Source organism: Metarhizium acridum (genome assembly GCF_019434415.1).
Source record: "Metarhizium acridum strain ARSEF 324 chromosome Unknown scaffold_13, whole genome shotgun sequence".
NCBI classification, from domain to species: domain Eukaryota; kingdom Fungi; phylum Ascomycota; class Sordariomycetes; order Hypocreales; family Clavicipitaceae; genus Metarhizium; species Metarhizium acridum.
In genome coordinates, this window is record NW_027094016.1 from 760,136 (window position 1) to 785,264 (window position 25,129).

At 53.1% G+C, this 25,129-nt stretch overlaps 9 protein-coding genes across 10 annotated transcripts; 3 read left to right on the forward strand and 6 right to left on the reverse strand.

Annotated features, from left to right (window-relative positions):
- Positions 1-337: 337 nt before the first annotated feature.
- Positions 338-2,434, forward strand: RLI1_1 (Fe-S cluster-binding ribosome biosynthesis protein; the record flags this gene model as incomplete). The annotated part of the gene is made up of 5 exons (XM_066117412.1): positions 338-357; positions 432-456; positions 539-953; positions 1,005-2,335; positions 2,399-2,434. The coding sequence occupies 5 exons, from the start codon at positions 338-340 to the stop codon at positions 2,432-2,434; spliced, it is 1,827 nt and encodes a 608-aa protein (XP_065977197.1).
- Positions 2,435-3,194: 760 nt separating this feature from the next.
- Positions 3,195-5,948, reverse strand: PRP40_1 (U1 snRNP protein; the record flags this gene model as incomplete). The annotated part of the gene is made up of 5 exons (XM_066117413.1): positions 5,695-5,948; positions 4,459-5,637; positions 4,279-4,395; positions 3,391-4,215; positions 3,195-3,323 (listed from the first exon to the last, which is right to left on the reverse strand). Exons 1-5 carry the CDS (start codon positions 5,827-5,829, stop codon positions 3,195-3,197), a joined length of 2,385 nt encoding a protein of 794 aa, XP_065977198.1. The 5' UTR covers positions 5,830-5,948.
- Positions 5,949-6,092: 144 nt separating this feature from the next.
- Positions 6,093-8,194, forward strand: J3458_002826 (uncharacterized protein). Of its 2 annotated transcripts, XM_066117414.1 has the most exons (3): positions 6,093-6,428; positions 6,484-6,545; positions 6,607-8,194. In XM_066117414.1, the coding sequence occupies exons 2-3, from the start codon at positions 6,521-6,523 to the stop codon at positions 8,079-8,081; spliced, it is 1,500 nt and encodes a 499-aa protein (XP_065977199.1). In that variant the 5' UTR covers positions 6,093-6,428; positions 6,484-6,520; the 3' UTR covers positions 8,082-8,194. The 2 variants fall into 2 exon arrangements, with proteins under 2 accessions (XP_065977199.1, XP_007812519.2); XM_007814328.2 differs by having other exon boundaries at positions 6,484-8,194.
- On the reverse strand, positions 8,108-11,395 carry J3458_002827 (uncharacterized protein). The gene is made up of 5 exons (XM_007814327.2): positions 11,103-11,395; positions 10,334-11,038; positions 9,558-10,282; positions 8,968-9,506; positions 8,108-8,909 (listed from the first exon to the last, which is right to left on the reverse strand). The coding sequence occupies exons 1-5, from the start codon at positions 11,277-11,279 to the stop codon at positions 8,338-8,340; spliced, it is 2,718 nt and encodes a 905-aa protein (XP_007812518.2). The 5' UTR covers positions 11,280-11,395; the 3' UTR covers positions 8,108-8,337.
- Positions 11,396-12,807: 1,412 nt separating this feature from the next.
- On the reverse strand, positions 12,808-13,173 carry J3458_002828 (uncharacterized protein; the record flags this gene model as incomplete). The annotated part of the gene is made up of 1 exon (XM_066117415.1): positions 12,808-13,173. One exon carries the CDS (start codon positions 13,171-13,173, stop codon positions 12,808-12,810), a length of 366 nt encoding a protein of 121 aa, XP_065977200.1.
- Positions 13,174-13,488: 315 nt separating this feature from the next.
- J3458_002829 (uncharacterized protein) lies at positions 13,489-13,785 on the reverse strand (the record flags this gene model as incomplete). The annotated part of the gene is made up of 1 exon (XM_007814326.2): positions 13,489-13,785. The coding sequence occupies one exon, from the start codon at positions 13,783-13,785 to the stop codon at positions 13,489-13,491; it is 297 nt and encodes a 98-aa protein (XP_007812517.2).
- A 2,524-nt stretch (positions 13,786-16,309) lies between these two features.
- J3458_002830 (uncharacterized protein) lies at positions 16,310-16,698 on the reverse strand (the record flags this gene model as incomplete). Its single annotated transcript, XM_007814325.2, has 1 exon — positions 16,310-16,698. The coding sequence occupies one exon, from the start codon at positions 16,696-16,698 to the stop codon at positions 16,393-16,395; it is 306 nt and encodes a 101-aa protein (XP_007812516.2). The 3' UTR covers positions 16,310-16,392.
- An 830-nt stretch (positions 16,699-17,528) lies between these two features.
- Positions 17,529-17,852, forward strand: J3458_002831 (uncharacterized protein; the record flags this gene model as incomplete). Its single annotated transcript, XM_066117416.1, has 1 exon — positions 17,529-17,852. The coding sequence occupies one exon, from the start codon at positions 17,529-17,531 to the stop codon at positions 17,850-17,852; it is 324 nt and encodes a 107-aa protein (XP_065977201.1).
- Positions 17,853-20,921: 3,069 nt separating this feature from the next.
- On the reverse strand, positions 20,922-24,118 carry J3458_002832 (uncharacterized protein). Its single transcript, XM_066117417.1, has 2 exons — positions 23,052-24,118; positions 20,922-22,980 (listed from the first exon to the last, which is right to left on the reverse strand). Exons 1-2 carry the CDS (start codon positions 23,355-23,357, stop codon positions 21,667-21,669), a joined length of 1,620 nt encoding a protein of 539 aa, XP_065977202.1. The 5' UTR covers positions 23,358-24,118; the 3' UTR covers positions 20,922-21,666.
- Positions 24,119-25,129: the final 1,011 nt, after the last annotated feature.

A 25,129-nucleotide genomic window follows, 5' to 3' on the forward strand; every position in this document is an offset into this window, starting at 1 on the left:
AAAATAGATGACCACACACTCTCAAACAAGCTGGCATTGTGTGCGTGCACTACCCAGAAACTACGCCACCTGAATATTTTTGACTCCATTTTATCTCCAGTCCATTTTTAGTCCTCCCATTTCTTTCTCTCACAACATATTGGTCCAAGAGCACCGCGTGCCTGGTTACTCTGCACGCGAGAGGCCTTTTTTCATTTCGAATCAAGCTTCATTCGCCTGCTCTGGCTCCACCAATTTTCTGGCCACTGTTTTCTGTGCCCCTCCAAACTTTTCACCTACCCTAGACTTTTCCCACCGTCAAGTCCGTCAAAGCCGTGACCCTCACGCCGCTGTCGCCATGTCTGACAAGCTGACACGGTACGCAAATACCCCAACTCGTATACTTTTTGCAAAGTTCAGTCTAGAGCTGAGGCTAACCAGTTCCCTGATAGTATCGCCATTGTCAACAGCGACAAGGTTAGTTCGAGCCCGTCAAAGATTTTCTGCAGTCTCCCCCCCGCCTCTTCGTGCCCCGCCGTACCGACTGACCGCCCCTCAGTGTCGCCCTCGCAAGTGTCGTCAAGAGTGTAAAAAGTCTTGCCCTGTTGTTCGCAGTGGTAAGCTTTGTATCGAAGTCACTCCCGAGTCTCGCCTCGCATTCATCTCCGAGAGTCTTTGTATCGGTTGCGGTATCTGCCCGAAAAAGTGCCCCTTCGATGCCATTACCATCATCAACCTGCCCACGAACCTCGAGAACCAGGTCACCCACCGATATGGCCCCAACAGCTTCAAACTCCACCGGCTTCCTATGCCGCGCCCTGGCCAGGTTCTTGGTCTCGTGGGAACCAACGGTATTGGCAAGAGTACTGCGTTGAAGATTCTCAGCGGCAAGCTGAAGCCAAATCTGGGCCGGTTCGATAACCCCCCTGACTGGGAGGATGTTATCAAGCACTTTCGTGGTTCTGAACTGCAGAGTAAGCTCAACATGGGTCAATGATGGCTACTGTGATCTAACAAAACCCCAGACTACTTTACCAAGCTGTTGGAAGATGACCTCAAGGCCGTTGTCAAGCCTCAGTATGTGGACCAGATCCCCAAGGCTGTTCGCGGTCCAGAGAAGAGCGTCAAGGCTCTCATTTCAAGCCGCTCCTCCCTCGGCAACATGGAAGAAGTTGCCGAAATCCTTGAACTCAACCACATCATGGATCGTGACATCACCCTCCTGTCTGGTGGTGAGCTTCAACGATTCGCCATTGGCACTGTCTGTGTGCAAAAGGCCGACGTATACATGTTTGACGAGCCCTCCTCGTATCTCGATGTCAAGCAGCGTCTGAGTGCCGCCCAGATCATTCGATCTCTGCTCCGGGACGATGACTATGTCATTGTCGTCGAACACGATTTGTCCGTTCTCGATTACTTGTCCGATTACATTTGCGTACTCTACGGCCAGCCCGCAGTCTACGGTGTCGTTACCCTACCTCACTCCGTCCGAGAAGGCATCAACATCTTTTTGGACGGCCACATTCCCACCGAAAACTTGCGTTTCCGTGATGAGTCCCTCACCTTCCGTCTTGCCGAGAGCGCTGACGACTACGTCATTGACAAGTCCCGTGCGTTCAACTACCCCAAGATGGAGAAGCAGCTTGGCAACTTCAAACTCAACATTGACGCTGGCGAGTTCACTGATTCGGAGATTATCGTCATGATGGGTGAGAACGGTACCGGCAAGACCACCTTCTGCCGCCTCCTGGCCGGTGCGCTCAAGCCCGACAGCAAGGCCTCTGTCCCCGATATGCGCATCAGCATGAAGCCCCAGACCATCACTCCAAAGTTCGACGGCACCGTCCGCCAGCTCTTCTTCAAGAAGATCAAGCAGGCCTTCCTGAACCCTCAGTTCCAGACCGATGTCGTCAAGCCCCTCAAGCTCGATGACTTCATTGACCAGGAAGTCAAGAACCTGTCTGGTGGTGAATTGCAGCGTGTCGCCATCGTCCTGTCGCTCGGCATGCCCGCAGACATCTACCTCATCGACGAGCCCTCCGCCTACCTCGACTCCGAGCAGCGCATCATTGCTTCTCGCGTCATCAAGCGCTTCATCATGCACTCCAAGAAGACTGCCTTCATCGTCGAGCACGATTTCATCATGGCTACTTACCTTGCTGATCGCGTCATCGTCTTTGACGGCAAGCCCGGAATCGACGCCCACGCCAACCGTCCCGAGTCCCTACTCACCGGCTGCAACAGCTTCCTGAAAAACCTGGACGTGACTTTCCGTCGCGACCCCACCAACTACCGCCCTCGTATCAACAAGCTCGGGTCGCAGTTGGATCAGGAACAGAAACTAAGCGGCAATTTCGTACGTACTTTCCATATATCCCCCTTGTTCATGCTTGCAGAATAATGTACTAACGTTCTGTAGTTCTTCTTGGAGGAAACCCCCGACAAGAGCTCCTGAAAAGGGCAACAAGAACAACCAGTTTTTCCACGAAGCATTCCCCGGCGTTGAAGGCGTTCAAAAGACAGCTTCCTCTGTGGAGCGCAGCGGTGGGCACGGTCTAGATATGACGCCGCTAGAGAGCAGCGCCAGCGAGGACGACGAACCAGACGAGTAACCACGGCGACGGCAGTCTATCCCCTGTTGTCTGGTCCTGCGGATTGAATGGCCTGTACATCTTTTTTATTTGAGAGTGGATTTGTTATTTGCTTGTCTTGTCCTTGAAATGTCCCCGACGGAGCGCAACCGTTCCTCTGATGTAGAGATCGCGCACGAGTGGGAGGTGGAGGATGGGACGAAACAGGCCATGGTGATGTTCGCAGATTGAGGGACAATGGAGCAAGCAGGATGACTGTCGTCCGACTTCCTAGCCTCGCGGGAAGCACATCTGGATCCAATACTTTCTGATTTCAATTTGAATAAAAAAACCAAAAATCTGTCTTCAACAAATGGCTCGTTTCGCAGGTGACAATGTGTATTGCTACACAGCACTTGGTTCCATTGATAAATATGCCTTTTAAACTATCACTTCTCAACTACGGCCATGACAAGGAAAGCCGGCGCTTTCTCCCAGCAAGCCTATAAATCTTGCAAGACAGCCCATACATAGAGGAGACTCAAGGAAATTGGGCAAGGAGTGAAGTTGATATCCATCTGGGCTAGAAGTGCTAGTAAGTAAGGAGATCAATATAGATGAAGGGGACATGAAGAAACCGCGGGCTTATTCTTCAATTTCACCCTCCTCACTACCGCTTCTGACAACCTCCTTGGCAGGAGCCGGTGGAGTCTTTGGACGTGTGCGCGCTTCACGGGCTGGGGATCGTTCGCGTGATCGGTCTCTCTTGAGTCTCTGCAAGGCATGTTAGCCGTATACCATGGAAAAGATCTGCGGCGTGACTGTAGGAAACCGTGCATACCTTTGAGTCTCTTGAGTCTCTTCGCGACTTGTCGTCATCGTCATCTTGTCGCCGACGTCGTGAACCTGACGGTCGCTCATCTCCATAGGGGAGTTCATCATACGAACCTCGATCAATACGGCGGCGGTACAGCCGCTCCCGTTCATCCTCTCTGTCCCTTCGCTCACGATCATAGTGGCCGTCGTCATCACGTCGTGAACGAGGCGGCCGGTCAAGGTCTCGGTCTCGTTCCCTTTCCCGGTCGCGGCCAGAGTCACGGTCGCGATCGCGATCACGATCAGCATGACGATCTCTGTCACGCTCCCGTTCCCGTTCTCGTCGCGGTGGCGGAGACAATCGGCCCCCGCGGTCGCTGGCCAAAAGATTTTCTGCCATGGTTGACTTGCGATGGTTTCGTTCTCTTTCTGCGATGGCTTTGCGCCGATCGGCTTCATACGGGTCCTGCTCTGGGCTACGACTGCGCCTTACAGGACGGGTACCACGTTGAGATCTCTCACCTCTAGACCGGTCCCTTTCACGACGGAAAGCCTCGCGCTCAGTAGAGACACGGCTTCCTCGCCTATGGCCACGATCGGCGTCATCCTCTTCCCTTTCTCGAAGTCGCCTCATGTGCTTATCAAAAGCGCCTCTTCGGAGGTCTTCGGAAATGACGGCCTGGAACTCTTCTGTTTTCAGTAGTCGAGGTCGTACCTTTTCAAATGTGTCACCCGACACAATGGGTGGATCAAGACGTTTCAAGAGTGCTCGTAAATCTTCAACGGCGCGTCGTTGTTGCCGATCAGATTGTTTGTCATCGTCCCGCTTGGCAGCGCGTTTTTCGCGGAGCTACAACCCATGTTAGCTTATAGTTGGGCAGCAGCGGGCGGAAATGTTCAATGGAAGACTGACCCGTTCAAAAATCAGTTGCAAGATGTCATTATCAATGTTAGCAGTACGTCGATCATCCTTCATAATAGACAGAAACTCTTGGAGATCGCTCGTTGGGGTGAGCTCAAACCGTTTGTCCTGCAGAGGTCGTTAGTTTGTACCTGTGCAATGACGCGTCCCGGCCCATGTGGCAACACTTACTTCAAGAACATCTAGAACATCATTTCTCGGTCCCCGAAGGGACCGCTCTTCTTCCTCGACAACATCCCAGAAAAGCTCCTGCGGTGTAGAACCATCATGACCCAACATATTCGTGTATCGCTCGTCTCGCTCCAGTTTCGGATGAATGTTGCTCCATTTGACACCGGGCTTGATTATACCGTCTTGTCGAAGCTCGGAGAGAAGTGACTTGAATGCATCCCGAGCTTTGCGCTCTCTTCGGTACTTCATCTTCTTCTCGTGCTGCTTTTTCTCGTTTAAAGCACGCTCAAGAGATTTGATGTGGTCCTGGAAGGTGATTAATGTATCATATTTGGTGAGAGCCTGGTATTTTTCGTCGTTTTGGAACGCCGCAGAGATGACATCTTGAGCCTCACTCCACCGGGTGTAGGCCTTGATGTTGAGCTTTGGAAGGAGATCTTTGAGCGCCTCAAGAGCATTCTGGTGGTCTTTTGTCTCTTTCTCCTTGTGAGCCTTCTTCAGCCCCACAACATATTCCTCGAACAGTTGTCTGCGTTCCTCTTCATTATTTGTCGAGCGGAAGATCGTCTCACCCTCAATCATGGGCCGAGCTGTCTTCCAGCGAGTGTAGTGAACGATCTCGGGATGTCGCCTAAGCATGGTCTCGAAGTCGGCGCGAAGTTTGGCCATGCGCTCCTCTGCGCGCTCCTTATCCTGAACGATCATATCCTGGCAGTATTTGTCGAATGCATCTCGTCGGCCTTTCGGGTCCCGGATTGATCGGTACTGCGGATCTTTAATGATGGCTCGTATAGCATCGCTCCAGGTCCAGTCCGGTTGTACGCCGCTGCGCTTCAGCAATTTCATGAATGCAGCCTCTGCCTCTTCCGGGGACGCGAACTCGGGTTCGTCACTGGCGGCAGGAATGAAGGCCGGAGCCTTGGAATCATTACCGTAGCCTCCCTGGCGCGAATCAGGACCGGAGTATTCACGATGATCTCGACTTTCGCGGGGATGTTCGTAGCCGCCGTGGGAGTGGCCTCCGTTCTGACCATAGCTTGGCTGACCACCACTCTGCCCAAGCGCATTCCTATAGACATCAGGCATCTCCCACGAGCTTTGCTTCGTCTCGGTATTGTACCAATATTTTCGGCCGCCTTCTGCTGTGTATTCCTTCCATGGTTGACTTGAAAGAGCACGCTGCACGCCAACTGTGGTTAGCATTAATATGCAAGACAGCGCGATGATATAACATACCTCTGCAGGCGTCATAAGATCCTCAGGCTTAGTCCACTGAGTCACCTTGGTTGAACTATTGTAGTAATAGGCCCGGCCGTCAGGAGTGTGATGCTCCTGCCAAGCCGAGGCAGCTTGAGCGCCGTACCCGTTCATCGCGCCGCTGTCGCCACAATACTGATCATCCAGAAAGTATATATAACCGGTGAGAACACAATCAATATTCGTCTGCGAAAGCGAGCACAGCGGCGACGGATATTGTTGACAGAGCCTCCGACGAGGGACAACTTTGTCGTCGAGGTTGATGGTGGGACAAGAGCGAAGAGGTTGATGGTGATTGCAGTTTCTGACGCACGAGCCAATGGGAAAGGCTGTTATGCAACTAAGCGGGGCCACCTTTAACGCGCCAAACGTCACGACCAACATCAAATGAGATCCCAGCCCGGTCTAAGGAGATGGGTTTTGCTGAACAGTCAAGAAATGGCACTTGCGATATAAAGTCGACGCAACATGAATGCTTGGCCGATTGGGAATCTATTCTTATTCTGACAGTATGGCTGGCGCTGGCGAGAGCCCCGACAAGGCCACCATTGCCAACGACGCTCCCACTGCCGTTGGGGACTTCCTTGAGCAGTCGTATCTCACGTACGTGGTGCCTTCGCGGACAAACATCAATCTAGATAGCGCATTCGAAGATGTCGGCGGCGGAAAGCCAATTCTCGAATCAATAGAACAACGGGAATCGCTCTTTTTCGGTATCGAAAGCTCACTTCGCTTCATGTCAAGTTCGCTCACTAACGTCGCGACTAGATGAAACCGTTGAAGTGCTTCTCATTCTCAAGATGCCATGGGCGGAAGAGAAGGAACTCGAGGCACAAATAAAACGGCTCGTCATCTCGCTTGAAGGCCAGATTGTTAACAACGTCCCAGCAGACCGGAGCTCACAACCGGTGTCTGAACCCATCTTCAAAGGACGGGTTCAAGATGTCACAGACCCCTTCACCGTCGTAGACGAAGAAAAGGTGGATGCCCAAGATGGCGTTTCTCAGAACATCTACGCCATGTGGAAACTTCCCGTGTTCTTAAGCCGGCCTAGAATACGGCTACAACACCCAACAGTCGTCTTCACCGCATCCGCGAGCGTCAAGCCCGACACCAGAGGCGAGGCCAGCACCCGCGGCGCGGGATATCTCCAAAGCGGCATGCCATCTAGCTTCAACCTTCTCGAATCCTTCTCCTCCGACCCGGCCCTCAACGGCATCAAACCACACTTGTCCGCCCTCCGCGTATCCAGAGTCGCCCCCGTCAGCAGACAGCAAGACCAGGTTGCGCACCTGCGCGCGCAGCCACACCTCCGAATACCAGTATACCCCGCGATCCACAGCCGGGTACGATTCTCCCGCCCAAACACGGCGCAGTCGACTTCTGCGCTCATTGCCATGCTCGAGGTCGATTTCACGCCCCACGTGGAATGCGAGGTCCTCCTCGACGACATCAACCTCGTCACCAATGACGGCACGGTGCAGAGCCTCAACGACGACGAGCAAATGAAGCTTCCCATGAGCTGCGTGTCTCACGACCACATTACGTTCCTATACCACATCAAACCACACCAGGTGGACAAGACGCCGAGAAACTTTACAGGATCGCTTGATATTTCCATCACCGCCACCGCCCAAATCGTCCCCGACGTCTGCACCCCCCAGCTGTCCATGCGCTGGACCGCAGCCCTCGACTTCACCATTCCCGTGAACCCCAGCTTCAACAACATGGCCGACTCATCCGGCATCCAAAGAGCTCACAAGCCCTCGCAGCTCTCCATCGGCAGCAACGCAACCGTTACGCCCCTAAAGTCCCCATCCATTACTCGCCCCGACGCCCTGCCCGGCCTTGAAGCTTCCACCCGCCCGGAAGCTGCAGTCCCCGATCTCGGCATCACCGTGTCCTTCACCGGCCCTTCGGAGCCAGTCCACCCCGGGGACGTATTCTCGTGGACAGTGTACGTTGTAAACCGGTCGTCTGACAAGACGAGCCGTCCGCCGCGGAAACTCGCTCTCGTTGCGGTGCCTAAGCGTCGTCGCAACGACACCCGACCTGCTCGTCCGCCGTCGACTGCGACTCGGCGAAGTGGCGAAAAGGAAATCGCCGATGCCGTGGTGGACGTCAACATTCTTCATGCTCTGCAGAAGAATTCTGTCATGGATGCAACCGACGTGATTTGTCTCAGTGCCGATACGCGCGTGGGACCCTTGGCCCCTGGGGCGTGCCATGTCGTCGAGTTGCAGTTCTTGGCCCTCCGTGAGGGCATTGTGGGTGTCGAGGCAGTGAGGGTAATAGACTTGGGATCTCAGGAGCATGTTGATATACGGGATTTGCCTACCACGATAGTGGAACCCGCCGCTGCATGAATAGGAAAGTCAAATACTACAGCACTCATGATTTGTATACGTCCTTTTCTGCTAACTTCATATATGCTATGTACAGTGCAGTTAAAATGCCCAATAGCCATGTAATAATAACCCTTTTTTTCTTCACAATAACTCCAGCGATGCAATGTTTTAATGCCTGGCCCTTCCTATTCTCATTTCACCCATCATGCCCAAATGCGTACCCGCTTGTGATCCCCCCTATGTAACGCCTTAAAGTGCTTGTTATAAACCCTCGTCAAATGTCATCAAAGTCATCGTCCCAACCGAGTTTCTCATAAATCGACACCGTCCTCTGCTGGTCAGATTCCTTGACAGGCACTGGACTTTGGATCAAATCCAGTCTTGATACATTCTTCCTGACTGGTGTTGCCATGACCTCGTCAGACAGTTTGGTCAAAGATCGAAATCCTGTGGGGTCTCCGACTGGGCTTTGAGGCCCAGCGGACTCATCTACCATGCCTATGTTTCTGCTAATCAGTGGAGATGATTGTGGAATCGCAAGCCCGTCGCTGGCCATACGTCTAATAAAACTGGCCTGCAGCGAGGGCCGGGCTGGTGTACCACAAACAAGATCCATAGCGGGCGAGACGCTATCCGCCAAAGCGTCTCTGTGACTATGTCTGTGTCCTGTGGACGGAATCAAATGGTCAATGCTCGAGGGAGGTATGACTTCCTCCATGCTTTCCAGAGGGACGTCTACGAGCGACTCTTGTTTCATCGCGAGGACGTCTCGGAAGCGATTGTTTGCTGGCGTGGCCTTAACATGAATTGAAGAAGCCAACGTGCTCCTAGGCATCCTCTTTGGTTCTATTTGGGGGTCAGTTTCCATGGAATTAGACAGGAAAGGGTAGGATCGGGAACTAACTCTTTGCAGACAAACTAGCTATGGCGCGGCGTTGGTCTGCTTCTGCCATAGCCTTGCCAACAACCTCACGATTCGGTTTCCTCAGGGCAGAAATTGCATCCTTCAGCTCTGCTTCCACCAGTGCCTTCCTACTTGCTTTGGTTTCTTCAAGATTGCTTGCGCTGTTACTCCGTGATAGTAAAGGTTGTCTTGATCTGCCCATTAGAGAGTCTACTCTATGTAGATCTTTCAAGGACAAGGGCTCACTTCCCTCGCGCTTTATTCCTGGCACAGACGTTGACGTTGCAGATCTTAATAGTGCGATTGTGTTGCTGGGGCCTCTGGAAACGCTGCGCCGATGTAGCTGCTCCGTTGATAGAGCCCGTTGCAGTGTTCTCCTGGAATTAAGCGGAGCTGGTCGCTTTGTAGCAGTGCCTGGCTTTTGCTCCTTTTTGCTAGAGGATCGCTTCAGTGCCTTGGATGTGACAGGAGACACAATAACCGGACCGCCGAGTTTGCGACTGATCGCATCGCATCGCTCTGGCAATCGGGCGGAAAAGCTGCGAAAGGCTTAGCATCCACCTCCACGATGAGAACCAAAGACTACTTACAAGGGTACAATTACATCCACACAAAAGTCCCTCAATGGCTCCGACGAGGCTTTCTGCTGGGTCTGGCCCTCGGCCAAAGTATGTGTAGCTTGAGAGTCTGCCAACAAGAGATGTTCATCAAAGGCAGTGGACTGCCAAATGGTAAGTCGGTCTGCGTGTACATCTAACAAGACGGGTAAGTTATGCTTGTTCCGCTTCTTAGGCGGGGTTGCCATATTCTGCTCTTGTTGGGAGTCTGCTCCTGGCAAGGTGGGCAGGTTCGAAACCGCGGCTTCATCCGCAGCTTTCAACGGCTCCAAGGCAAGAATTTCCAGAATCAGAATCATTTGAAGTTGAGTCTCCCTGGTTCGAAGCATCAAAACATGCGACTTGAGTTGTGTTGTCGAGATTGATGCTTCTTCCTCGTTAGTTTCCGGCTTGTTCGCATTCCACCACCTGCGGATGCTTTCGTCTTCCATGGGATATAATGAATCCTTTCCAAGCTTCATTTTTCTAAGCTTGCGCTTCTTCTTACGACCTTCGTCTGAAGTCTCGATCAAAGTCTTCATTTTGGCAATGATTTCTGGAATGGTTTCACGATATTTTTTGTCTATTTGCATCGTCGTAAGGATCAGACTCTTCAAAAATTCGATCAAGTCTGACATGTTCAAATTGGACTCGAGATCCAGGTGGAATGCGGATCGCGCTCGTGAAAGGGGACCTTTGGCAAAATACGCCAACGAACCCTAAAAGAAGTCAGCAGCTGAACCACGGCGGAGTCCAGGGAGTAGATATACCATAGATCTGTACAATGCTTCAAAATATTGCGTGCGAATATTGTCAAATATTTCCTCTGCGGTTTGTTGCGACGAAGCTGGCGTCGCGTCGTCAACGGAAGTCGTTGACGCATCCTGTACGTTCACCAAATGTTGTTCGTCGGATTTGATCTCTGGGGGTGGCAGTCGCGATACCCGTGTGTCTACATCCACTTCGTCGTTTTTTTCGATGCTTCCATGTTCTTGCTGCACCGCCTGAGGCTTTGATTTCTTCCTGACGAGGCTTTGAATAGCCTCAATGGCAGCTCTCTTCTTCTTATGCTCCTTGTACAAATGGGGTGTCGTCAATGCCGCGCTATCTTCCCTCTCGTGTCGGTGCTGCGTGGCAGGAGCCAGACGTTCGTGGCATAGTGCCGTGGCCCGCCTTGCCAATTCTCCAAGGTCGACCCAAGAACCCAGTTTGCACATGACGTACAGACCATTTTGTTGTCTCTCGAGGGCATATATTGTGCGTTTTGGCTCGTTTCTTGCAATTACAATGCTCGGTGAAGACCCTAGGCGACTTTCAAGATCCAGAATCTTGACATGAGACTCGACGAAACGGGTCTGTGGTAATTCATTATCGGGGGCAGAAAAATCGAGACTAGCCAGAGGCAAATGTTCCCGGGGAAGTAACATCAAAGGTAACAAGACCCGGGGTTGGGTATGCAAATTTGGCGGATGCGGCTATGTACGTTCGTTAGCAAGGTCCAGTCAATGACGGAGTTTAGATGTCGCGAAGCTCTCCAACCTTGACTGTAATGGACGGCTTGAGGAGGGGGTCCATTGCCGCCGCATCTGCTCGTCTGTTGGTACGTCCATCTGGCGAACTGAGGTGCTGGCGGTTCAAGCTCCTGTCAGAGCTGGGTGTCAATATTCCGGACGGTGGACGTGACGCGTCTGCGTCAGGCACAGCAGGCGAGGACATAAATGACTAGGTATACTCATTCGTCAAAGGGCATGGTAAAGAGAAACAAGTCTTTTCTATGAAATGAGACGACAAATAAATACGCTCAGAGCACCAATGCATGTACAAATAATTTCTATGTGGTATGGCGGTGTGTCGTTTGTACATATATTTGATTGAAGGTGAACCAATTCAATGATAGACGCGTCGAGGTACAAAGTACAAACGGTGACGTCGGGCTGGCCCAGTCAAAGTGGGGGTCAAAGTGGGGGTCGCTCAAATGTTGCCTCCCTGCCTCTTCACCAAAATGTGAGGCAAAGCGAGGCACCTTGTCACCACATGCTGTACCACAATTGACTGGACGATATTTTTGACTTTAAGATTTACGTACAAGTTTGTATTGTACTCTATTCCGTGGAACTTGTTTGTTAAATACAGCTAGCATTAGCAACAAACCTTGCCTGCCACGCTACTCTGTCTAGATCGAGGTGTCCGAGAAATACGGCTACCACAAAGCAGCACAGCCCGAGACGCATGTGAGGATGATCCAAATGGCTCGGAATGATATCCTGTAGGCCTCTATCAAACTATCCATCACTTCGTTTGAAATTTGTAAAGTCCGCGCCCGTGGAATGAAGCCAATCGCTTGAGTTAGATCGTCCAGCAGAAGTCCGAGAGACAGATTCGTGAAGATCCAACCCAGACAGGGCCCGATACGGTAAGTCGAAAGATATGAGTGAGATGGCACTAAATACCGCCGTGAAACATCATAGAGGGAGAATCGAAACGGCTGACTTCAGTAGCTCCTCAAGCACAATAGACTGAAAGAAGAGTGGAAAATACATGAGAGCTGTATACATGACTGCTCCATGGAGAGTGCTTCCGATCAGACACACGACTGCAGTCCTGTTATAAAGTCGACGGTATGGAAACATGGGCACAGACGTCCTAGATTCGTAACACATCAATCCGAATATAATGAAAAGCCTACCACAAGGGGCAAGGTGGTTCTCCAAGACGACCACGGGTATAGCGAGTCGGCCGCCCGCGGCAAACAGACACATGCCCAAGTAACACGACCTCGGCGCGATGGACACGCCAAGACTGCGACGAGAGAAGCCCCTTGGACGGAACATCGGGCATCTTGGGGCACAGGTACGATATCCACCGACTAGAGAAACGTAACCTACATGTCGTCTCGCCTTAGTAGACCCCTCAATTCATATATATTAAAGTATTCGCCAAAGAAGCAACCAAAGAACACGACGCTACAGATCCAGGGACAACATGTGTGTATACCGACGGAAGCGGTATCAACGGCCGCGTTGGTGCAGCTGCAATAGCACTAGAATCTCGAATCCATGGCGTCCTCAAATACAACAAATAACCTAATCGAGGCAACTTCACAGAAAGTGGTTTGGGGTGACGGCTCCCTATGCACCTATGCTATAGTTAAGACGGGATATTTAAATCATGGTCTTGTTGGCATCGAAACCTTTACATGTCGGCGCTGTTTTGCTTTTGCTCCCCACCGTCTTTAACTATATTGTCAACGCCGTGGGCCAGCGCAGCGCAGCTCGAGACAAAGCCCCATGACTTCTGGCCGTTGAAGTCTACCGTCTTCTTGGCATACTCGGGGCTGGTGGTGCCACAGCCGTCCCTGAGAAGCAGTGTCGAACCCTTTCGTTGACGCGTCCTGTATGGTGGCCAGGACGCACTTGTCGGTGTTGACCCCAGTGAACAGCAGCGTCGTGATTCCTTGCTTTCGTAGGAACACTTCCATCTCGGATGACGGATCCCACAGCCCTGACAGCCGCTCCCTGTAGAAGCGGACGTCGGGGACGGTGGCATCTAAGCCTGCCCGGTATGCCTCCTCCATCGGCCCGTGCAAGTGCGTGTTCCATTCGTCACACATCAACACCCGTCCCGCATCAACTTGAGTACCGTCCTCCAGTGTGACCTTGCCGAGCGGCGACCCGATGCTGCCGTCGCTCTTCCGCTCGCATCTCACTATCACCTGTCCCGGCTCGGCGTCCTAGTCGTCGTCGTTGGCCTCAAAGTCATCATCACCATCATCGGCAATCTCCCAGCCAAAGATGCGCCACACGGTGGGCGGCAATGTTTCGAGTCCGGCCTCGCTGATTCCCCAGGCTAGCCAGATGACTCGGATATCGGCCTTGCGAGCCGCCGGGAGTCCCAGTTCCAACAGCGTGTCCTCTGCATGGTGGCCCTAGCCGCGGCTGCGGCCCATTGCGGCTGATAGGAAGAAGTTTTGCATGTCGATGATGACGAGGGCCGTCTTGGCCGGGAAGATGGTGACAGGGCTGTTGATGGTCTTCAGGGTCACGGGCGGGCACTCAGGTGGCGATGAAGGTGTTTCTGGGTGTGTCATGGCGAAGCCGCCGTTGTTAGTAAACAGCCAGTAGTTGGAGCCATTGCCCACTACAGTGGGAGAAGGGCACACGGACGACGAGGACTTTGAGACCGCCCGGACGCCGGCGACGGGGCCGGTGTTCGTGGCAGTCATGCTGACCGAGAGCGCCGAGGCGAGCTGCCTGAGCCTTGAGATCTAAAGAAAGGACGGTGAGCAAAGTACATGCTCCTAATGGAGACACGCGCAACAGAGGGACCACAGAGGGCCAGACCGAACAAGGAAGTGGCCTCATGAACAGCGTGACTGGGGTGATGCGGCAGATGGTAGAATTGAAGAGCTGAGTTGCATCTCAGAAACTACCGAGCAGGCAGAGTGCTGCTTATATTGCCTTCGGCGTGTGGTGGTCACTGGTCAGTGTTGCATGCAGAGCGCCGCCAGAGCTGCCCAACCACCAGAACCAGAACTCGAGCCGACTTGATCACTCCTGTTCTAGAATGCTCCCCCGCCGCCTCTGGGAAACCTTCAGCTCTCTTACGAACCGGGGCTATAGTCAGCACCGGCACGCCAATTCTTGGGTGTGTTGAGGCTGTGGACAGTCCGTAATCTCGATTCTGGAGCATTTTGGACACTTATTGTAGATGATTCTTTCCATCTCGTGTATATGGCATAGGGAAGTTGCTGCTCGCTCCGTTTGGCATCTTGGCTTGACATGTCAAGATTTGTGTCGCTAGGCAGTCTTCAACGCTGTGTCTTGATTATCAACACTGTTCACTGCCTCAAAAAAATTTCATTACTGCACTTTGCAGGATCAAGATTCTTTCTTTCCTGAGTCTTCGGTATTCGAGAAAGCCAGGGTACGAACGAGCGCGACAGGCACTAGTGGGAGATTTCCATGACCTCGCATCACGACCACACATGGATGGAGTACTGCTCCGGCCAGGTTCGAGCCGGAACGGAAACGGATACCGCTCCCGTCGTGGCAGAGGCTCGACCAGAAAACAGTCAGCTTCCACAAGACGTCAGCGCCCACAGGTGGTATAAGGTCATGCGGAGGAAGGGACTGGACTACGGGCGCATTTCACTTGCCAGGGGGGATGGTCGACTTCCACCACATGCCCTCGTCATGTCGTGGTTGCGGATTCTAAGACTATCCTACACATCTCGGGGGTTAATGTGACACCCCCTATCGATCCAAGCGTGGACGGTGATGACAGCACAAGTATTAAGGCGAGGTGCGAATGGGTGCCACGCGTCGATTTTCACGTGTCTATCCATACAAAGCGCCCTTTGGCTCATACAGCGGTAGTCTCAACGAGATGCACAGCTGTATTGCATCATATCACAGAAAGCGGCCGCAGATGCCGGAACCCATGATAGCAGCACCCCCGTACAAAGGTATAAGGCATGGTTCAACAGACAGGACGTTAAATTAGAAAACTCTGATGACATCGAAGCGCTTCAAAGACGGCCTGATGTACTCACTGAGCTCTCACCAACACCCCGGTCCAGTGTGTCGCTGCATGTGTGCAGATGCTTCCCCCATTTCTGAGGGGTATAGGATCCTTTCGGCATTCTCAGTGAGGGCGGCGCGCTCGACAGAGTTTCCACGATTATGCAGAAGCTTGATGCCCCGGCATTAGAATGTTTAGGGTTCGGAACGCCAAACCTCTTGAACTGGGCGCCAGGTTTGGTTCCATTACCGATGGCGTCTTGAATGGCCTTGGTTGTGCCAAGGTCAAATCCTCTACTTGGACTAAGTCTCCTCAGATGCCTCGCATTTACATCCGGATAAACTATCGTGATGGCTGCTAGGCCCGTCTTAAGCTATCGAGAGCTCAACAATAGCATCACGGTGTTATGCGCGGGAACGGCCATAGACCTGAGCAGACTAGAGCAAGAATTACAGACTTGGGGGTATGAGCCATCTCACTGCGTCATAGGTAAGACTCCAAAGGGACAGGACGTAATTTCACTCCTTGGCAGTGATGATCACTCCTTCGAGAGCATGGAGAGAGTCAAGTTTGCGACACTTTGAGGAATTTGTCGCCGACCTGGACGAATATGGCGTCTTCTGGGTTACCCAAACTTCACAGATGTACTGTCAAGATCCAGCATACGCACTAACAACGAATTATCACGGACTCTTCGCTCCGAGCTAGCAATACACTTGGCCACCTGCGAAACGGAAAACTGCGGCGATTCTGCCAGCATGGCAGCTGATGTCCTTGCCAAGTTCCCATACCAGATACCATGAGAGCTCTACGGGACCGGACTACGAGTATTCCATCCGTGACGCCGCCGTTTACGTCAATCGTTTCTTCCTTTCCTCGATAAACAGCGGGCCTGTAGAGGTGGAGGCGAATGAGGCAAACCACGAAGCGATTCTCCAAATCGATCGTCCGGGACGCCTTGATTTATTCCACTAGTCTGAAAAATCATTTGAGCCACGAATGATGGCCAAGAAGGGGTGGGAAATGCATTGCGTGGGATTGAATTTTAGAGTAGACACCTCACTTGATGTATTTCTCCTCACACCAACACATGGGTTCGACTGACCACCCCTAAACAGGATGATTCCACCGGGCATCTTGGAACTCCCAGAATCCGTCCCGAGTTACGAAGCCGTCGGAATCGTCCGTCGAGCAGGACCCCTCGCAGAAGAAGCCAGCGTCGGTGACCACGTTATGTCTAATGGGCATCAAGACGTTTGCCACCCTCGTCACCGATACCGAGCAATTTTGCGATAAAATCTCTAACAATTTAGGCGTCCATTCCCTGACTAACAGGGGCCGCCTTCAAAGGGGATGGTGTTGATTCAATATGGCGCCAGCGGGTGTTGGTCTTGCCACCATCCAAATTGCGCGGATGATTGGAGCCGACATCTACACCACGGCCAGCGGCGAAGATAAGGCCAAGTAGCTCATCGACAATTTTGAAATTCCAAGAAAGCCGCATCTTTGATCCGGCGACCTCTTGCATGCGGTATGGAACTGCGCTGCTAAATGGGGCACCCTTGGTCGATATCGGAAAAACGTGGACCCTCCTGGGGACCGGAAAGCTGGGCATGGACGTGTTTCTAGAGAATCGAAACTACTACAGCGTGGATATCAACCAGATGCCAGCCTAGAAGCCAGAAAACGATGGCGGCGTGGGTTTGCGTTCACCCCGTGAGCAGAAAAATTCAGCCCAAGCCCAAAACGATGCCAACATGACTATTTGACAATAGGCTCCTGAGGTTCAATGGTGGAATACTACCGCGCCGGTCATGTACAGCCCGTCCGACTTGCACAAGTAGACACGGCGGATCAATTCCAAGACGCATCCAGATACACGCAGCAAGGTAATCACATTGGAAAGATGATAATCAATCTCCGAGACGAGTCGGGAGCCTTGAAGATGGGGCAGCTTCGAGCACCCATCAGCAGCTCCAGCTCGACAGCTCGACCTCAAATTCCACTGGTAGGCAGCCTGGCGATTTAGGCCCGTTTCGTCTCCGTGTAGATGGCTCAACTGGCGCCCGAGATCTCACCTTCTCTCGTAATGCCGGCCGCGAGCGCTCGGAAGCATGGGCTGCAGCGTCAGCTTTGTCCGCGGAACGTCACGAGCCGCCACGACGTGGGCCGCGCAGTGAGCGCGAATTTAGGTCCCCTACGAGGCGTCCTACAAATACCAATAGTGCTGCGTGACCAAAATTTCACACGCATGACTCTGGGGGAATGGGACGGGTCCGTTGAGTTCAAAAGGCTCAGAGAGCGCGGAACCACGTCCGACTTTTCCGTCCTGTTTAGCTCTCTGTAATAAGCCAGCCCAGCCATGCCAACTTCCTCGTTCGCCTCTTCGCGGTACCGGGCCGGCCTAGGCTTTGCCCTACACAGCTTCTGAACATCGGGCGCGCCATGAAAAGGGCTGGGTGGAGGAAGATGCAAGGGACGGGGTGGCGGGCGGAGCAGGAAACCGAGCTGCTGAGCGCCCCTGGGCGAGGCCATGATGGCCAGTCGCCGCCATGCCGAACAGGTCCGGCCTCGGGCCAGGCCTTTGAACACGCATCCGGCAGCAGTTTGGTTGCCCAGAGTCCATCCCCGCTGGGCATCAACACCAACAGTTCCCCCGAGCAGTCCCACCAGCCAGCGTTGGACAGCGCCGAGACGTCCGCATGTCCGTGTACCACAGCCTACGTGGCGCATGGGACAGCATCGCGGAAGCTCAAGGAGCGTCAGTAGCAACAGGTGAGACGGGCTCTGCTGGCAGCAGCCAAGAAACGACGCCGGCGTGCTTGTAGAACTAGCCACGGCGGATTGCGGGCCACAAGATGCAAAGAGAAGCCTTGCGGACCATAACAGAGGAGGGCATGTAGAGCTCAAAGTTGTGTGTTGCAGGGGCACTTGTACCATAGGTTTTCAAATTCACGCCATCCTTTTGCCATGTCACCCTCGTCGTGCACGGAATCCGTGTAAAAATGCAAAAGGACCAAACGCACAAGTATGTTCCTAACTGATGAGCCAAGACCAATGCCCGCGACAAGTCGTTTATCCGGCATACAGCGTCCCGGATGCAGCAAGACGACAGTCCAATTCCCACAGGTACTGAAGCACCCCGTTTCCGCAGCATTTTCGCCCCGGGCGCCAAGTATCAAAAACCGCTCTTGCATCAAGAACCTCGGGAGCGACGTCCAAAAGAGCAGGGTTCACCGAAAAGCATCAAAAAGACTCTATCCCACGCCAAGATGGTCCTTGGAGGGCACCCCTTTTTTGTCCGACGGGGCCCTGGGCAGGCGTGTGAATGCCAAGTTTCAGACTCTTGTCCCGTGGGCATTCAACGTGTGAGGCCTCACCTGTTACCTGCAGCTAAAGGGGGGTCGAAAAACCACCAGACAACATCACAGACTCTCTACGGCTCCAAATACGCGTTTCCGTCCCCACAACTGGGTCCCCGGAAACCAGCCAAGCCCCGTCTTGGCCCTGTATTCATTAAAATCGTATACTACTACCGTCGATATACACCAAAAGCGGGCTCCTGGTGGGCGGCGGGCCGGACGTAACCACTACCGGCACAAACCCCATTGTCTTGCTTGGCTGTGCCCGTCCTTGGACAAACAAGGCCCGTCCCCGTACGAGGACCGAAACGGCCGTACGTGCTTTGGCGTGCAAAAAAACCTTGTTCTGTGGACTTGGCTGCGTTTCCCGGGGTGTGCAAGAGGCAGGCTGCTCTGGGGAAATGGACAAGATGAAAAGACGTCTTTGTAGTGATTTCCTGCATAAAGAAGGGAATCAAATAGAGGAAAGGAAAGAGAGAACCTCGGCCGTGGTTTCCGCAGTCAAGCGCCGTTCCGAGGCTGGAAAACCCGGCGATGGTGCCTACGGGGTACCAAACGGGCCAATCTAGCCGAAGCGGCAGTTCAAACAAGGGCCGGGACAGGACTCATGACCAAGAGGATCAAAGCGACACGAGAAACCTAATTCTTTCGCGATCCGCACGCCCCCTGCAGAGCCAAACATTCATCGCCGTTACATCGGGTTCGTCGGCCCCCCTTCCCCATCTGCAAAAAAGAGGGGGAGCGAGAAAAAAAAAGAAACCAGATCAGCGTCTGTCTATTATTTTTCTTTTGAATCCAAGGGCCGATCCGGCACTCTCCTCTGCTCACGGGCTAAACTCTATCTCAGAGGGGGGCCCCGGCGTCTCGCTTAGACGCAATTGATCGGACAAGGATACCGGGGTTTTAGCATGTTGGCATTTTACAATTCTCTTTGTGTCGCATGGTGAAAAGGGCAAAGCGGTGCGCGTCACCTGATACCAACGAAAAAAACCCTACCACCTCGATGGGCAGAAAATACAGGGAAAAAAAAAGGCCATCGAGGGTGCTAAGTACAGTAAATTGGCGGTATTCCGACCCTCCCCAACAGTTCTTACTTTCCTCGAACCACGTACGGAGTAAGTCTTTGGAAATCTGGCAATTTTCCGTTTCGTCGGCGCAGCGTAGTAGCTGTTAGTAGGGGAATTCTGGAAGCGGAAACCCCCCGCCTTCTTTGTGCGTCGGGGGGAAAATAAAAAAGAATGCAGCCCGCCGGATTTGAGAAGATCAAAACGACCAAATGCCCTTGTCACCGGCAAAAAAAAAAAATGAGAGAGAGAGAGAAAAAGAAAATCTTGGCAAAGTTTGGGGTTAGACTTTGTACGTCCAATCTCCTCCGCTTGGGGATCGGCCGTGACATCCGCCCCCCCTCCCCCGGGACCCCTGGCATGCGGGCAGAAATAGTAAATAAACCATCAAATCAATCGGCGTGCCCACGTCCCCGAGGCCCGGATACTCCCTCGCCGCCCCCTCATGCAAGAAATTCGTTTTGGGGTGTCCGACGGACATTTTTGTTCACCATGTGAGAATAGGGCCTCCGGGGTGACCAACTAGCCGTGCTGCAAACAATGGCAAGGACAAGGGAAAAAAAAAACAAGGCCCCTTTCCCACCCCCGGCCTTGATACTTTGCCGCTCCGCAGATCGCGATCCAGATGCCACCTTTCGCACCCCGACGCGGCCGAGATGCGCGTGTTTCCCAAACCGTCTCGGAAACCCAGCATGTGCACGCATCCCCAAATCCAGGCCCAAAGGAACCATGTCGCTCTTGCCATGCCAGTCATGCTTGTCGTGCTTTGTCGTCGTCCGTCGTCTTTGTCGTCCTTGCCGTGCGCCAACCCCGGCCAATCAGCAGAGGCGCGACAGGACCCCACGGTAACACGACACCATCCGACGACCAAACCGACAAGAGACACAAAGACAAACCTATTTCTAGAAAATAAAAAACACCGTGCATCCACCCATGTATGTATACACCACCCCCCCTTCCCAACCCGGCCTTGGTTCACGCCCTGGAGTTTCCCGCCATCCAAGAAATACCCGCGACAAGCAGATGCGTTCACGCGAACAAGCTTGATCGTTGATGAAAAGAAATAATAGTAAATAAAAAGAAAAGAGAAAAAAACAGTGCGTGTCACGACGCCCTAAATGTTACGAAATCCGGCCATAGTCACGACGTGGCCGGTAGAATTAGCTGTCCATGTTGCTCGCATTGTTCAACGCTGCTCTTTGTCCCTTTTTCCCTTGGCCTCGCTGTTGGCTTCTGGGGCACGAGGCTTCCCTCCATCGTCAAACATGCATTTCGCCACGCTCTCAGTGTCAGCGTCAGTGTCGGGCCGACTTGGCTTGGTTATCCTGCTTCAGGTGCGTCCTTGTTGCACAAAAAGGTTAATTTGTCCCGCCTCCGCCCCCTCTGGGGTGCACCACCCCTTGGTATAATCGTTGGGTATTCTGCAGCTTTGACATGTTCACCCCCACTGCCGTGCTGCATTGTAACTTGTGGTTAATACGTTCCGGAAAGGGATATGGCAGTGTGCTGGTTGCTGGCTTGGCTGTTGTATTTCCAGACTGGCCTCAATATCAGGCTCACTTGCAGATCACGAGTGCAGACCACATCACCTTGTTTGAAATTGTCCAGTGCGTAATGCTCGAGTACATCTTGTCGACTGTATTCAGAATTCTGTATTGGGTAGATGCTGGCTAATGGGCCACCTTTTCAGTCGCCTATGCCAATGATTTAACTCTCTCAAGGCTGTAATAAGCCTCTGTAAATGATATGCCCTTTTCCTTGGGTATTTGCCCTCCTTCCATCGCTATACCGGAGCGCCAAGAATTTACACAAAATTTGAAAAAAAAAATGATGATCCAGTCCTCCCATAAACAGTATGATATTCATTACATACGCAGAGACGCACGTGGAAAAAGGAGAGAACAACAGGGGGGAAGGAGCTAAATTTGCATCCCCCCACATGCAAGAGCTGTGTATCTGATCTGCAATAAAAGTAGACGAAATGGAACACAGTAATCCAGACTGTGGCTTTGGGTGCGGCTTTTCGTGGATTCGTGCTGAGAATATTAGGGAAAAAAAAAAGGTTTTTATACAAGTGATCCTCGCGTTCCCAAAATTGCAAGCGGCTAGGAGTACAGGCGGTTGTCGCGTCGTGATAGATCGTGTACGGAGATGAAGCTAGTTTTGGGTGTGACCGAGAGCCATGTATCTCTGTTGAGAGCTCGAGGACGTGGACGCTGTCGAAGGTGACAAGTCGGACCAATTGTACTCAGAGTTGCTGCTGGTGCTCATGAAACCAAAATAAGGGTGCGCCATTTGTGCTGGAAACATGGGGGCCATTTGCTGAGCTGAGCATTGTGCGTTGTTGAGCATGTAGCTGGCAAAAGCGGCAGGGTTGCCAGCCATTTCCACCCCACGATTGGCTCCATCAATGCCAGGAGCGATTATGGTCTCTTCAGAAATACCCATCTCGTACCCAGCACCAAGGTGGAAAAGCGAGTCGCCAAAGCCTGGGGTGGTGGGTGGTGTGCGCAAGGTGGGATCAGATATAACAACATCAGGTGGCGTATACTTGCCCTCAAGAGAGTACAGTGAGGACATGGCAGCATCCACTGATCCATGTTGTTGAAGAGCAACAGGAGTATCGGGGGTGGGAGGCGCCGCAGAACCTTGACGGCCAATTGCATTGGGCGAATGTCTTCGTTGAAAAAGGATATCTGCGTTTCTATCAAAGAACGGGCTTCGAGGGGTGGCAACAGACTTCTTCACACGACCGGATCCCGCACTGGAAGAAATCCTTCGCATGGAAACCGCATGGTCGCCCGTTCTTGAAAAGTCGCAAACTCTAGACGAGTACGAGTGGCTCCGGCCACCGGTAATAGAGAGTGGAGCTGGGCGTCGGTTTCGGCGGGAGGCAATGTCTTCTTCAGGGGACCTTGGTTCGGAATCATCAGTGAATGGTGATGAGTCGGCATCTTGCTCATGCCTGTCGGTGTCGTGCTGGCAACCAAATCCGGCGAAGAGCTGTTGCTCGGCCGCCTTTGAGGTGACAGCCAGCATGGACCCATCCTGCATGGCCAAGTAATCATCCACCCGATCAGACAGGCCACAATTCTCATCCTCCTCCTGCTCAGTTTTGAGCAAGAGTCCGCTGAATTTGGAAGGACGAGCCACGCCGATTTCCTGCTTTATGGGAAGCGAGAGCGGGGAGAGGAGGTCAGATTCATCGCTCTGGCTAGGCTCATTAGTCTCGCCAGATGGGTCAGAAAGACATTTCTCCGAGGGTGACAGGGCGGCTTCAGACTCTGGCTTCGTGTTCATGCCTGGTTGGGGGAACGGGGCACTCGAAGCAACCAAGTCACGTTGACGACTACTCTCAGACTGAGATCCCTCCGAGGCCTCGGATCTTTCCTTCTCCAGTCGCTGTTTGGCCTCGTACTCCCTGATATTGTTCTCCTTCTTCTCACGAGCCCGTCTGTTTTGAAACCAGTTCTATCTCCAATGGTTAGCACAACACGCTGGTGCAATGTGGAACGCCATTTCATGACGAGGCATTCACTGACATTGATGCGAGCATTGTCCACTCTCATGGACTCAGCAAGGGCCTTCTTGGTCGTACTACTAGGTTTGTGGTTCTTCTGGAACTCGGCTTCCAAAAGTTCGACTTCTTCCTTGGACAGGCGAGGTTTCGATTCAGTGGCCCTAGACATCTGGTGGTGTTGAACCAGGCGGCTGTGATGTGGTTGATAGGCGTCCAGAGAATCGTGGAGGTAAGCGTTAAAGTTGGAAAAGTGCGTGTATGTCGAAAATGGATCTGCCACGTTGGAGTAAGCCCATGACGGCCATAGCTGTTGGGAGAAAGGTCCCATTATGTGGCTCTTGGTGCTGTTGAGAAGATTGAGGCGATGGCTGTTGCACAATGTATGAGAGATATTGCGAAAGGTCAAGTCGTGTAATGGAACGCAACGGGGGAGCCGATCAAGAGAGAGGAGGTTGATTAACGAAGGGACGTCAGTTTTTTTTGTAAAGACTTCCAGAACTTTAACGGCAAGGAAAGGACGGCAATCTCTGTTGGATTTTCAATGCGAGGCCGAAAGCGGGACAGAAAGCTGGCGTCGTCTCTTTATCAAGGGTCGAATATAACAGCCTAGGGAACAAAGACCTATATGGCCCGATGGAGAGATTGTCGAAAAGGGTGCGCAAGAGTGAGACACAACCCAATCAAATGTGTCTACTCTTCTTGCCCTGTTCGTGAGGTGTTGTTCAAGGGGGCACGAAAATCTTGGATGAGGAGAAGGTGTTCACGAGGGATTGAGAAGTTGGGCGAGGGGCACAGAGGGTAAATGAAGGAAGGGAAAGACGAGTCTGGTGTGTACACACACTCTCTCTGTATGGTTTCCGGCATTGCATTGGCCTAGGCCCTGGACATCGTGGGCTGTGAGATGGCGTGTGTTTGGTGCGCAGCTGCGGCCGGGGGGACGGAAGGCAGAGCGAAGACGACCCCTGCCGTGGACGGGCATCATCGAGCAGCGCTGAGACTCCAGGACATGGGCAGAGCCCAGAGCAAAGAAAAGAGGACGTGGCGGCACCTCCGGAGCACATTGTGCCCTCCAGGATGGCCTCGAGGACGGTTTGGCCACGGCCAGCTTTGGCAGGGACGTCAGCTCCTTTGGGTCGTGGACGTGGAGAGACTGGGTGTAGGTGGGCTGTATGGCGACGCAGCCAGGAGCGGCTTGCACGGCCAGGGGTGGTGTGGAAGGGGGGCCAGGCTCTGGACCACTTTGGACACGCCCTTCTTTTGTTTGCCGTCCTTGCTTCCTTGCTTCCTTGCCATCCGCGATGGACACACAGGACGGCATCTCGCACAAATCTTCAAGTCAGCCGGCGACTCCCACTAGCCGGGGGTAGGGTGTGTAGGTTCGAGGCGTTGTGGGCTGGGTCGAGCCATAGAGCCATGGCACCGCGGCGGACCAAGGCTGCCGCAGTGGCGGCGCATGGCCCGTCCAGTCAGAGGGCATCCCTGGCAAGCTCCCTCTTCACCAAGGACGACGAGAACTGGGGGCCGTTCCTCTCGCTCCTCTCGCCGCTCCTTGCAACGGTGGAACCGCGCGCGCCTGGGGAGACGTTGAAGGGGGGTTGATGGTCTGTTGTAGCCCATGGCGAGCTCCTTTGCACACTTGCTGCGATACCGCTAGGCCCAGAGCGCCCCCCTTGCCCTCGCCTTCGTGCGTTTAGCGTGTCTGTAGGGATCGCATGGCCATGGTAGAGCGCGGACGCGATGAGACACTCAAATGATGGTCGTATTGCGTCAGTACGAGCAGCGGTACCGTCTCTGCAGTTTTGTCCAACACCATGGTCCGTTGCCGTCGTCGTCGTCCGATTCTCCTGGTCTTGCGACATATCTATAGTTATGGCGGCACCATGTTCGCGCTCATAGACAGGACCTGGGACAGAGCGTATGTACGAGCTTCAGTGCTGCACCGTTGATGGTAAGGGAGGTGGAGGCCAATGAACCTCCACAAGCCGCGGGTGAGAAGCCTTGCTGTAGACAGACTCGTTCATTTCATCCGTTGGGGGAGTCCTCACAGTTTCCAACCATCAAGGGCAGGTATCCTGCAACCCAGTTCAAGATGACTGCTAC